Here is a 13526-nt window from a genome sequence, read left to right on the forward strand (position 1 = left end):
GAAAATGTGTAAGGTGTATAACAGATAATACTGTCATATTTAATATAATTTATTTTTATTTTAGTTAAAAGTTTTTTTACCCAAATTATGTTAACTCTTTCACCAATGATTATTTAAAATAATAAATTATTATTAGCATTATAATTATTATTAGCATTTACTTATTTACTCATTACTCAAATCTAATGGTGTGCATATTTGCTTATATTGCAATATAAAAAGCAATATGTGACAAAAGTGTTTTAATAATGCATAATGGCAACTAAAATAAAATTATATTTTTATAGAAAGAAAAAAATAAAATATATTTTTATATAATATAATTCATATAATATTTGCTAATATAGCAAGTAGAAACAAAAACATACGTGCTCCAGACAAATAAAAATAAAAAGTTTTTTTTTAAATAATATAATGTTAATTTATTTATTTTTTTAATATAAAAAATGTGGATATGTGCGTACATATGAAATTACATTTTAAAAAAGAGCCATTTAAAAATTATTTTACAATTATTATTATTAATTATATTTTGTTCAGAAAGTATTCAATACAGAATATTCACCTACATCGATTCTGTTATGTGCACGCGCCAATAAGAGAAATGATTGCACAGAAAAGTGGCAAAACAGCTTTGTTTGTTCTTAATATTGTGGCAAATATATCTATCGTTCAGTTTCATGTGTTGTCGCGAAGGCTTGTGGGTAATGCCTTCGCGATGCATCCAGTTTCACTTGAGCAAGCCAGCTGACCGAGTCTCGTTCAGGCGCAGCATTAACCAGCGCAATGCTCCGCTGAATCTCTCGGATAGTTTCTCACAATCTCCGCTCGGATGAACATGAGTCGGAACGAGCATTCGCTGCAGGCTCTGTCCTGGAGAAAGCTTTATCTGAGCAGAGCCAAACTCAAAGCGTCCAGTCGTACGTCTGCTCTTTTATCCGGTTTCGCAATGGTGAGTTGTTTTTTGCGTCTGTTTATTTAGTGCTGTGGATGTTCAGTTTAACCATATAAACACTGAGTTATTAAAGAGAAAGCGCGTGTTTAATGATGTTATATAAGTTTAATCGAATATTTTGGCTTCAAAGGCATATGACTCGAGTCTATGATGCATCTGCAATCACAAACTGACAGCCACAGTTGTTTAGCTCGTGCTAATGCTCAGCTAAATACTGTCCATATATGCATGACTGCACTTTTTACTTTTTTATATATAAAGAGCATCACGAGAAGCATAACGCTGGATATTACCAGGATGCAGCAAAAAAAAAATCTCAACAACTTCTTAAATCTTCTGCAGTGCATTTTAATTCAGTGCCAAATCGATTTAATTCAGTGCCAACCCGATTTAATTAGCAAATTTACCACTTTAAATTCAGATTAGAATGTTCTTAAAACATAAATGCACGATTTGTTTAATGTTATTATTCTTTATTTGTTTAAAACATATTTATTTGAGTATAAAAGCTTTAAAAACATTCAAATCGATTTTAAAAACTTTTTTTTAAAATTACTTAGAACACTTTCCAGATAGATCAGCTTAAAAATATGATAATTTTTAAACACACACACATATATGTGTATATATATATATATATATATATATATATATATATATATATATATATATATATATATATATATATATATGTATATATATATATATATTAGTGCTGTCAAACGATTAATCGCATCCAAAATAATTTTTTGTTTACATAATATGTGTGTACTGTGGATATTTATTATGTATATATAAATACATATACATGCATGTATATATTTAAGAAAAATATGTTTTGTTTATACATTAAATATATTTGTATATAATATAAATTATATTAATATAAATATATACATGTAAATATTTTCAGAATATATATTGTATGTGTGTGTATTTGTATATACATAATATACACAGTACACATACATATATTATGTAAACAAACTTATTTTGGATGCGATTAATAATTTGACAGCACTAATAGTGTGTGTGTGTGTGTGTGTGTGTGTGTGTGTGTTATTTATTATATATAAATAGATAAGCTGAAAACATTTTTTATCATTTTTAACACTTCCCAGATAGATAGATAGTTATAATTTTATATATATATATATAGTTATAAATATACACAATTATGTAAATGTTATTTAATTACATATTTATTACTAATAATACATAAATGGAAATTATTGTATATATAATTTATCTTTATTTTTAATTATAGTATATTGCACTATTTATAGCTAGCAACATTTAATATATTTTGTGATACATCAAATTATTTTGTCAGCACAGTAAGGTTTTCTGCCAAATGGTGTTGAAAATTCAATTTATGGAGCAGAGAATCAGTTCAAAAACTTTACTCAAAATGAATGCTAGTTTTCTCATATGACTGATATTACAGTACAATATTTGTTGGGTTCAAGGGCTGTATTTTACCTGTGTTTTCCTTTCATTCCACAGGTGGCCATGGTGGAAGTACAGCTGGACACCAATCACGACTATCCCCCAGGACTGCTCATCGCGTTCAGCGCTTGCACCACTGTGTTGGTGGCTGTCCACCTGTTTGCGCTCATGGTGAGCACCTGCATCCTGCCCAACATCGAAGCGGTCAGCAATGTGCACAACCTCAACTCGGTGAAGGAGTCTCCTCACGAGAGAATGCATTGCCACATCGAGCTGGCCTGGGCTTTTTCCACAGTCATTGGAACGTTGCTTTTCCTGGCCGAGGTGGTCCTGCTGTGCTGGGTCAAGTTTTTACCCATTAAACCGAAGGACCAGAAAAACGGTACTATATCCGCTGGGGTGGCCGCTGCGATCACCTCTACCTCCATCATGGTGCCTTTCGGCTTGGTTTTTATCGTCTTCGCTGTGCATTTCTACCGCTCACTGGTCAGCCACAAAACCGACAGGCAGTTTCGAGAGTTAGAAGAGTTGGAGGACTTACAGAACGAACTGGACCATCGAGGGGAGGCGTCTACCTTACAGTCTCCCAGTTCCCTTTACCCCTAGTTTTGAGTTTGGGAAAGAGCTTCTGTTAATGTTTTAGGTTTGTCAAGTGTTGCAACACATCATATTTTAGACCGTAGTATTGATCTCTCTGTTGCATGTGGACACCAAAGTGTCCATTTTTATATGTGTTTAGGATTTGTCCACTGTTTCTGCTAGATTTACTAATACCAGTCAAACTGTGAAAGCGTGCACTGCATGTTTTATGGATATTTTCTTTTCATTTTTTTTTTTTCTGTTCTTATAGGAATAGTTCACCCAAAAATGAACATTTTCCTAAAATGTACTCTCCTTCAGGCCATTAAAGGTGTATTTGAGTTTGTTTCTTCATCGGAACAGATTTGGAGAAATTCAGCATTAATTCATTTGCCCACCAATGGATCCTCTGCAGTGAATGGGTGCCGTCAGAATGAGAGTGCAAACAGCTGATTAAAAACATCACAACAATCCACAAATAATCCATTAAGACATTTTTAACTAAAAATATGGCTATAATATTTGTCCTTTCTCCATAATATTGCCTTGTCCAGTGAAAAGTCATCTTATCTGAATCAGGAGAGAAATATGCACAGATTAAGCACCGTTTACAATCAAAACAGGTCTAAACAAATATGTCAGTGGATTTGTGAGAGGACAACAGGGGATAGATGTTTTCACTGGAGGAAGCGTTAGTATGGATTATCAGCGGTTTAAAGTAATATGTTTCTTACACTTAGCTTTTCACTAAGATGTTAGTTGATGGACTGGAGTGGTGTGGATTATTGTGATGTTTTTATCAGCTGTTTGGACTCTCATTCTGACGGCACCCATTCACTGCAGAGCATCCATTGGTGAGCAAATTAAGTAATACTAAATTTCTAAAATCTGCTCTAAACTCATCTACATCTTGGATGGCCTGAGGTTGAGTAAATATTCAGCAATTTTTCATTTTTGGTGAACTATTCCTTTAATTCACCAGAGGGAAAATCCTTTATTTCAGCATGGCAGCTGTGCCAGTTCTGTTACGTACAAGGTTTTTATTTTCACACAAGGCAAGCTACATTCTAACAGACATGAGTTTATATTACAAAAACACTTTTTTAAACACTGATCAGAGGCTTGTTTGAAATTATTACAGTGCAGTGGACACTTTTATGTCTAATTGACCAAATAATTTTGATGCGTTCTGAATCATGGCTTCACTGTTGAACAGCTGAATCAGCCAAAAATCAGTCTTATTCAAACTCAGTTTTTTTCCCCTAAATGAACCCCCTGAATTAGCACGTCTTAGTAGATACAAAGGCACTTTATCAACATGTTTGTCTGACCTTTTTTGGTAGTATTTGAAACGGCTTCCCATTAAAGGGGCCTCTGTTCACTCTGAAGTTGGACATGAGTGCTTGGAGCCGTCACGGCTAAAGAGCTGGCAGGATTGCGCGATTATGCTAGCAAACACATTTTAAACAAAGTGTTTATTAAGCAGAGGACCGTTTAAGCATGTAGTTACATCGAAAATGACTAAAACAACATTTAATTAGCATATTCAATATTGCCAAATTGAAATACAATGATTTTTTTCCCAAAGTATGTGAAATAATATCCATGTTGTGTGTAAAGTTTGATTCAGAAGCTCTTTTTTATTAGTGCACAGCATGTGCTGGAATTTAAAAACTCACCGTTTTTATACATTTTAATTCGTCTTAATCAAACCAACTTCAACCAAACACCTTTTTGTGTTCTTTTATATCATGTATGACATGCATTTCTTGCCCAAATTAGCATTTTGTTAAATACTAGTAATAATGTGCCAACAGCTTTTTTGTATCGTGTGATAGTGTTTTTATTGTGAGTGAGGGGTTGATAAAACATACTTCACTGCACTAGTCTGCCTTTCTTGTCTTCAGGATATAGTCAAGGTACATATTGCCTAGCAACGGTATGACTTGGAATCGGGGTCTCTGCTGATTCCTCCTTGTCCTCAGTGAAAAATGCTCGTGCCTCCATCAGCACAGCCTGTGAATCCTGTAAGCAAACCTTTGGACATAAAAGCAGAGCTGTAATCCACAACATTTCTGAATCTGCATTAGGTAATACGCCATGTACATTCAGTGTTTTTGTATTCTATATAATTGCACTGTCCTTGGAGCGGACCTGACTTACATTTCACTGCTGGTTATACTCTGTATAATAGTGTATGTGACAAATAAAAATCTTGAATCTTGAATGTAAATCAACAAAACGTTTTAAGCTGTTTGCTGTTATAGTGGTCAGAACCTATGACTGAAAGCTTGTGTTCTCGGTAATGCTTCATGCATTACTGTCAAAATGGAAATCATGCAAATGAGCCAACATCAGCGTTAATCATTTACCTTGGGAATTGGATACACTGTTGGTCTAACCGCTGCTTCTCTCCCAGAATCAGACATGGTTCCACACTTAGCAACGCCGTCAACCCAAAAGCCTTCGTACAGCTGACCCCTGTCCAGGTAGAAGAACTTGCCGTGTCCATTTTTCTGTCCGTCGCTCCAGGTGCCCACAAAGCGGTTTCCATTAGCTTTACAAAAAATATTTTAAAATGTCTTGTTAATAATTCACAGCGCAAAAAAAAAAATTGTTTTATTCTGCAATGAAGCCAATTTTTAGGACAATTAATATTATTTGCATTACATCATTTTTAAGAACCCCCCCCCCCCCCCCCATTCTCATTACCATAATGCAAACAAGATAATTCCTATCTTTTATATATGTTTATTATATAAAAAATGTAAGGCTAAATAAAATCATATTATTATTCATGATATATAAAAACCAAATTAGCATAATGCAATAAATAGCATTATTTAATATAAACTTAAATATTTGAATATAAATGATTTAATGTAAATATAAATGCATTATGTATTATAATATATGTGTGTGTGTGCTGTTTATAAATATACACACACACGTATATATTTAAGAAATATATGTAATATATATTTATATAACATGATTCATATATAAATATGAATACATATATATATACATGTAAATATTTCTTAAATATATACATGTATGTGCGTGTATTTATATATAAATATACACAGTACACATATATTATAGAAACTTATTTTGGATTAATCGATTTGACAGCACTAAAGTACACTAATATATACGTATATATATATATATATATATATATATATACACACACATTATATCATTATATATTATTGATAAATACATAACGTAATTTATTATTTATGATAGACATAGTAGAGGTATAGACAATAGACATTAAATTATATAAGTGTGTGTGTGTCTGTATGCATTATTATAGATATTTCTGTAGTGTTTGTGGTTATGATTTTATGCTGATTTCCATTTTTTTCTGTACAAAGAATGTGCACTTAATTGTTATAGAAATAATGTTACAATGCTATGTTAATTGTCCTAAAAACGGGCTTCAGTTTCTTTATGTAATATATATATATATTGGTACATGTCCGTACCTAGCAGAAGCAAACCCTGTCCGTGATGTTTGTCCTTGAGCCACTCTCCCTCATACAGCTCCCCGTTCTCATACTGCATCTGTCCCCATCCACTCCTCTGATCTTCCTTCCACTGCCCCTCATAGAAAGCAGACGGACTGTAGAAATGTGTCCCAGCGCCCTATGAGCGAAAGGCCGACAATTTATATGTGGAAACTATGGACCGCATGATGAAAAACAGCGTTTGATACTTACTTCCTTCTTGTCATTCCGCCAAGAACCAACATAAACCCTCACATACTCTTTAGTTTGAGGGTCAGTCTTGCTCAGGGTTCCATAGCCTTCTCTCTTCCCACACCTCCAGTCCCCATCATAGATCATTCCTGTTTTCTTCCAAATCTGCATCCCTTTTCCTTATCAGAGTAAAAGCTACATTCAGGAACATTTTGTTAACGGAGGGAAAATCATTCTGCCAAATCAAGCTTTGATAAGCAGTGTTTCCTAAGAACACATCATGCAATCTGCAGAACAGATCTAAATAACAAAGTATATTAAATTAAGGCTTGTCTATTAAAACTGCCAGGCTTCTTACTGTGATCCTCGTTGCCTGTAATGTTTCAAACATGCCATTAAATATTCAATCCATTAAATATTACCATGTTTCTTATTGTCCATCCACTCGCCTGTGTATTGATCTCCATTGACAGAATACACAGTGTGATGAGGGCCACATTTTTGGGCTTTTTTGTCCCAGAGTTTTACAAGTGGTTCTGTAGTCTGGGGTCTCTTCAAGAAGGGCATACTGCATATAAAATATAATTATTATTATTAAAATATTATTATCTGCCACTATACTACTTTTTGTAGCTCTTGAAAAATGTAAATACATAACTTACAACATCAGATGAATATGTAATTATAAAGTAGGCCTACTTAGATCTTACCTGTGACCACATTCGCCGTCCAAAACACTTAAATAAACTTCAATAAACCACAGAAATTATATTTAAACTGCTCGATCTCGACTGACCTGTCAAAAGAATTCGTGTACGGTAACCTAGCAACAAGCCTTGATTAATATTTATGTTCGCTGTCGCTCCCGGTCATTAGGGGGCGGTGTTATGCTGGCCTGTGATTGGTGGACAGGTGAAGAAGCGGAGCTTATATAAATAGCTAGAGCGCCAACTAGCGGCAGTGTGCGGCAGAGCAGCGCCAGCGCAGACGGGTACAATGTCACTGGAGAGATGTCAAACTGAATGGACAGAAATAGAGCAAGAATATCAGCAATTACAGGTTTGAACTGAACGGATGTGTGTTATATTTGTGCTCCAATAGCCTAAAGATTAATCTTGTGTTAGTTAGGAAGCAAATGCGTCTGTTTTGGATGTGTGTGACGCGGCTAACAGGCTTTAGCTCATCAGATGATCTGATTTTCTTTTGTTATTGTAGATGTGTGTTTAACCAGCATCAGTTCTCTAAAAACATATTTAAATGAATAAATATATTCGTGTATAGATTGTATTCTTTTAATAGGTTTGGTGTGTTAGTTGAGTAGATCTGATAATGATTCACGAATTTAACAGGTTAAACCAGGTTATATGTTAACCAAGAGTTGTTGCTCAACTGTTAAAAATGATCGTATAATGGATTCCTGATAGACAGGGTTAGATTATAGGATGGTGAAGTTCAAGAAGTTCCTGTGGTTTGAATACTACACAAAAAAGTGCCTTTTAGGGCAAGGTATCAAGGTAATACTATGGGGGTTTTGTTGTTGTTGTTGTGTGTGTGTGTGTGTGTGTGTGTGTGTGTGTGTATATATATATATATATATATATATATATATATATATATATATGTACATACACACACCATGGTAGTACCCTGGTATTTATTTGAATTACCCTGGTGTACCATGTAAAACCTTGAGCAAAAATATTCAGTACTATGGCACAAATCAAAGAACCATAATATTTCAATCTGAGATATGTATAAATACCATTAGAAATTAGCGGTCATGTGCTACCAGCCCTGGTTAGAGTTGATAGAAAGGATTGGCCCATGTTTAAAATGCCCTTCTCATGTTCAAAATAACTCATGCTTAAAATGGAGCATCCAGAGGATGGATGTGTCCATTGAAAGGTCATGCATGTATTCAGAAACGATTCTTTATTTTGACCTCCAGTGTATTTTGTATTTTAGGAAACGCACAAAGTCTACAGACAGAAGCTGGAGGAGCTGACGAACCTGCAGGCGATATGCAGCAGTGCCATTAGCAAACAAAGAAAAGGCCTGAAAGAACTCAAGCATAGTCTTCTTAAGTATGAGCCAAGCTTCAGATGTTACTAAAGATCTTGAGCAATATGTTCACGATGACGTAAACGGATCCTTTTTCTCTCTTGTTGCAAACAGGTGTACGAAAACTTGCAATGAAAAAGAAACGGAGGTGATAAATGACCTGAAGGTTCAAATTAAAGAAAGGCAAAATGTCTTTTTTGACATGGAGTCCTATTTGCCAAAGAAAAACGGGTGAATTTTAGTTCTTCATTCTGATATGTATAGTAGTACCACAGTTGCGTGGTTTGGTTTTGAGGTTTAAAACTTAAAACTGTTGTCTTCTCTTTTCAGACTGTACTTAAATTTGGTCCTTGGAAATGTGAATGTCACGCTCCTCAGCAACCAAGCCAAGTGAGTCAGATGTGAGCATGTCCATTGAGCGGAGAGAGATTTCCCAATACGAAATTGCTGATTTTGTGTTTTCCAAAACAGGTTTGCGTACAAAGACGAATATGAGAAGTTCAAACTTTATATGACTATAATACTACTGTTTGGTGCCGTCACCTGCCTCTTCCTTTTCAACTACCGGTAAGACGAGAGATCTCAATAATTCATGTAATTTATGGAGGAAATTGAGCTGTTGGAGTCTAACATGCAGATGTCACATTCACAGGGTTATAGATGAAATCTTCAACTTTTTATTGGTGTGGTATTATTGCACATTGACAATAAGAGAGAGTATCCTCATGAGCAATGGGTCACGGTGAGTTCACGTTCACTTTAAAGTACATTTGGTCAATGCTGTGACTTAACGGTTAACTGTGGTGCTAGTGGGAGATTCAGGTCCTTTCTCTATTCTATCAATAAACAATCTGTTTTGAGAAAAAATGCTTAAAATAAACCAAAGTAAAATTAACTTTGGTTGATTTTTGTTTGTTTATTTATTTGGCCACAGTATTTTGTTTACTTTTTTGTCTTCGTTTGTTTGGTTGTAGTATTTTGCTTGTTTATTTTTGGTTGCGAGTTTTGTTGTTGTTTATTTATTTTTTGTTTGTTTGGTTGTTCATGTTTGTTTATTTATTTGAATGTATTCTCTTGTTTGTTTGTTTTGTTGTGGTATTTTATTTGGTTGTAGCACTTTGTTTGATTCTCTGTTTATTTATTTGGTTGTTGTTTTTGTTTTGTGTTTGGCTGTGATTATTTTTTTTTTTGTTTAAATTGTTGTAATATTTTATCTGTTCATTTATTTATTGCGTTATGATGAATGGTTATGATTTACCTTTTATTTATTTATTTATTATTTCTTTCTAGAATTAAAGGCTGGTGGGTGTCACATCACTACGTCTCAACCTTTTTATCAGGTGTTATGTTGACATGGTAAGTGTTTTAGGCCAAAAATCCTATAATTGAATCATTTTTCCCCATCACCAGCTTGTATTTCATCACCACTCTCTGTTTCTGTGTTCTAAGGCCTGAAGGTCCAATGTATCAGATGTTCAGAAGTCAGTTCCTGGCTTTCTCCATCTATCAGAGTGAGTATAATCTATTAGCTGCTCAGTGTGGTTTGTGTGTCTTTTGTTTGTTGCTATATTGTTTCATGTTTCTCTGGCAGGTTGTGTGCAGTTTCTTCAGTATTATTATCAGAGCGGCTGCTTGTATCGGTTACGGGCTCTGGGGGAAAGAAACCAGCTGGACCTGACAGTGGGTAAGTATTGTGACCGATTTGAATCATGGGAGAAATGTTGACCTAGATGATGTCATCGGTTCACACTGCATATGTTACATGTTTGGCCAGAAGTCAGAGCCCAGACTGACCTCTCATGTTACTCTTACAGAGGGCTTTCAATCATGGATGTGGAGGGGGCTTACATTCCTCCTCCCGTTTCTATTCTTTGGTCATGTGAGTATCAGCGTTTAAGTGTTGCCTTTCATTTTTCATGCAGTATACAAAATATATTGACCCTAAACATTTGAACAGCATATGTGTGTAGATATAGATTCAGAATCAGTATATTGATTGAGTTGACAGGCATGTAAGATAAATGTGTTGATTTTCTCTCCTCTGGTCAGTTTTGGCAGCTGTACAATGCTGTGTCTCTTTTTAAGCTGTCTGCCCGTGATGACTGCAAGGAATGGCAGGTAAAGAGAGCAGCTGAAGTTGTCAAGCATCACTATTATTGCTTAAAACCCCAAGTATTAATCTTCTGCACATTGCTCATCCTGTACTGTTATTAATTTTGCCAGTATTGCAGATTGATTTTTGCACTTAAATATTTCATTTTTCAGGTGTTCATGTTGGCCTTGACGTTTCTCGTCCTGTTCTTGGGAAATTTCCTCACTACTTTGAAAGTGGTCCACCAGAAGTTCCAGAAAAACAAAGAAAAGGTCAAAAATAACTGATGAGATGCCAACTGGAAGATTTCATACGCAGCGTGGCCAGTGATGAACTCACAGAACTGAACTTCAAAGCGCACAAAACTGTTTCGTCTATAGGAGCTGCTTTCGTCTATCCCACAAGCTGTTTGGAGAGGGTTGGAGGTAGATGTTGACGTCTCCCCGAACTCGTTTCAGCAGCAGCAGCAGTGAAAATCAAGATTTCGTGTCACGTTGCCCTATCGTCTGTCATGTTGTTTTTGCTCTTATTTATGCAATCACAGCAGTTAGAGGGTAACGTTTGGGTTAGAAACCACAGACAACCTTCAGACACTTTATACTCAATAAGCGAGGAGACTTCAATTCACTTTTGTTCCTGTGCATGGATATGTTTACAATAAGCCACATTTAAACTTTATGCAATGCAGCAGGAAGGCTGTAGAACTGCAGATGCTCAGTTCACTGCAGCATCTGAAAGGGATTTGTTATGTTTTTTTTAAGAAGCTGGATAGTGATTAAAGTACTTATTCAAGGCATTTTAGCTGAAGCATATGTTACATACTTGTGGGAAAGCATTGAAACAATGCAACTCTAAGGGAAAGGTGTGTTTTGCACGTCGTGGCTAGTTAGTACGGTGATTGAGCAAGGCCAAATTCTTGAATTCAATGAAAAGTTCATCCAAAAAAAAATTTGCTCATCTTCAGACCATCCCAAGATGTAGATGTGTGTTTCTTCATCAGAACAGATTTGAATGAGAATGAGAGTCCAAACTGCTGATAAAAACATCACAAGTGATCCACACCACTCCAGTCTATTAACAGTTAACAATGAATGAATTATCCATAACATTGCTTTCTGCAGTGAAAATGTTGCTTTGTCTGAATCAGGAGAGAAGTATGCACAGAGCAAACAATGTTTACAAGTGAAAACTGTCTAAAACCTGGATGGACTTTTTACTGGAGTGAGGAAGCATTATTATGGGCTCGTATTTTGACCAGACATCTTAATGATGGATTTGTTTCTTATAAACGTGCAGCTTTTTGTTTCACAAGACATTAATTGCTGGGCTGAACTCATATGAATTACTTGTGGATTATTGTGATGTTTTCATCAACTGTTTGGACTCTCAATCTGACGGCACCCATTCACTGCAGAGGATCAAATGGTGTCCAAGTGATATTATGCCTAAAGTCCGTTCCGATGAAAAAACAAACTCAAATACATCTTCATTTTTTGGGTCACATGATACGCCCTGACATCTTGAAAACGTGGATTTGTATTATTAACGATGGCGATAAAGCTCCGGTAACACTTCGTAGTACATTAGGAGCATCCCTTTTCTCTTGCCTTGTTATTTTCATGTTTGGTAGTGGTATTCAAAGGCATAAACAAGTAACTGCATTATAAGTCAGAATAACAGAAATGCTGAACTATATCTTGCATAATGTGAATGAATGCTGTTACAATTACATCTACTGTAATAGGATGAACCAGTATGCGTTTCTGTTACTTTGAACATGTCAAAGAAAAAAAACATTTTGAAGTTTTTCATGGTTTACCATCATGGAGACCTTTTCCCTATGTGATATTACAGAGGCAGGTCACTACAGAAGTTGCATTTGGTTACTGAACGATTTGTTTGCCTTAATGCTCTCCTTTGCCTGTTCATACCTGGTTTAGTTTAGCCTAGAAACCAAGTTGTTTGGATTTTCATGGGCTCAGTTAAAGGGATTTCTCATGTTGGGAAATGCTTTATTGCACAATTAACCACTGCGTAAATCATGTGTAACAGTTGTCACAATTCACAATGTGATTTCATCAGTGTTCTGTGTTGAACGAAATAACTGCACTTTTTGCTTGAACTTAAAATAAGCCTTCGGACTGGAGGAAAAGGTTTCCAAAGGGCCGATTAGATATTAAGCTGGATTCCTATTCACCTTCTGTTGCTATAGAGCAAATAAATTCAATCTAATGCAATCTGCGTGGCCTCGTGTGAACATTTATTACTGAGGTCCTCACCAGCAGGGGGCGCAAGAGTGAAGCATGCACTTCTACATTGTGGGTGAAATAAAGGTACCATAAGCGATTTTTATTTATTATTTACTCGTTTATTTAGAAAGCCACCATCAAAATGAAATTTGTAGCAATAGCCAACAATACATTGTATGGGTCAAATTTATCGATTTTTCTTTTATGTCAAAAATCATTAGGATATTAAGTAAAGATCTTGTTTCGTGAAGATATTTTGTACATTTCCTACTGTAAATATATCAAAACTTAATTTTTGATTTAGTAATAGGCCTATGCATTGCTAAGAACTTCATTGGAGAACTTTGAAGGCGATTTTCTCAATACTTTTATTTTTTCTCAATTTCTTTTCTTTATGGAATACAATATATAAAACAATAAATTATATATTATAA

The 13526-nt window shown here is 35.1% G+C and overlaps 4 protein-coding genes and 1 long non-coding RNA gene across 6 annotated transcripts in view; 3 read left to right on the forward strand and 2 right to left on the reverse strand.

The window, feature by feature from the left end:
* Positions 1-13526, forward strand: part of LOC306866153 — a 527798-nt gene that overhangs the window by 180374 nt on the left and 333898 nt on the right. The gene's annotated exons all lie outside the window — the stretch shown is intronic.
* LOC306866006 (calcium release-activated calcium channel protein 1-like) lies at positions 701-5218 on the forward strand. Its single transcript, XM_079410942.1, has 2 exons — positions 701-952; positions 2462-5218. The coding sequence occupies exons 1-2, from the start codon at positions 833-835 to the stop codon at positions 3008-3010; spliced, it is 669 nt and encodes a 222-aa protein (XP_079267068.1). The 5' UTR covers positions 701-832; the 3' UTR covers positions 3011-5218.
* morn3 (MORN repeat containing 3) lies at positions 4808-7257 on the reverse strand (the record flags this gene model as incomplete). The annotated part of the gene is made up of 5 exons (XM_079410941.1): positions 4808-5020; positions 5356-5540; positions 6478-6637; positions 6712-6869; positions 7113-7257. 5 exons carry the CDS (start codon positions 7255-7257, stop codon positions 4898-4900), a joined length of 771 nt encoding a protein of 256 aa, XP_079267067.1. The 3' UTR covers positions 4808-4897.
* On the forward strand, positions 7656-13083 carry LOC306865560 (transmembrane protein 120B-like). Of its 2 annotated transcripts, XM_079410247.1 has the most exons (12): positions 7656-7749; positions 8656-8774; positions 8866-8982; positions 9082-9141; positions 9223-9318; positions 9404-9493; positions 10042-10107; positions 10201-10262; positions 10343-10435; positions 10566-10630; positions 10801-10869; positions 11017-13083. In XM_079410247.1, exons 1-12 carry the CDS (start codon positions 7687-7689, stop codon positions 11128-11130), a joined length of 1014 nt encoding a protein of 337 aa, XP_079266373.1. In that variant the 5' UTR covers positions 7656-7686; the 3' UTR covers positions 11131-13083. The 2 variants fall into 2 exon arrangements, with proteins under 2 accessions (XP_079266373.1, XP_079266374.1); XM_079410248.1 differs by lacking the exon at positions 9404-9493 and having other exon boundaries at positions 11017-13078.
* Positions 13206-13526, reverse strand: part of LOC306865948 (rho-related GTP-binding protein RhoF-like) — a 5718-nt gene continuing 5397 nt past the window's right edge. Inside the window, exon 5 of the mRNA XM_079410816.1 lies at positions 13206-13526. This exon is cut by the window's right edge and continues 1284 nt beyond it. The gene's annotated coding sequence lies outside the window, so the exon portion shown is untranslated.

This window comes from Barbus barbus (assembly GCF_936440315.1).
Source record: "Barbus barbus genome assembly, chromosome: 47".
Taxonomy (NCBI): domain Eukaryota; kingdom Metazoa; phylum Chordata; class Actinopteri; order Cypriniformes; family Cyprinidae; genus Barbus; species Barbus barbus.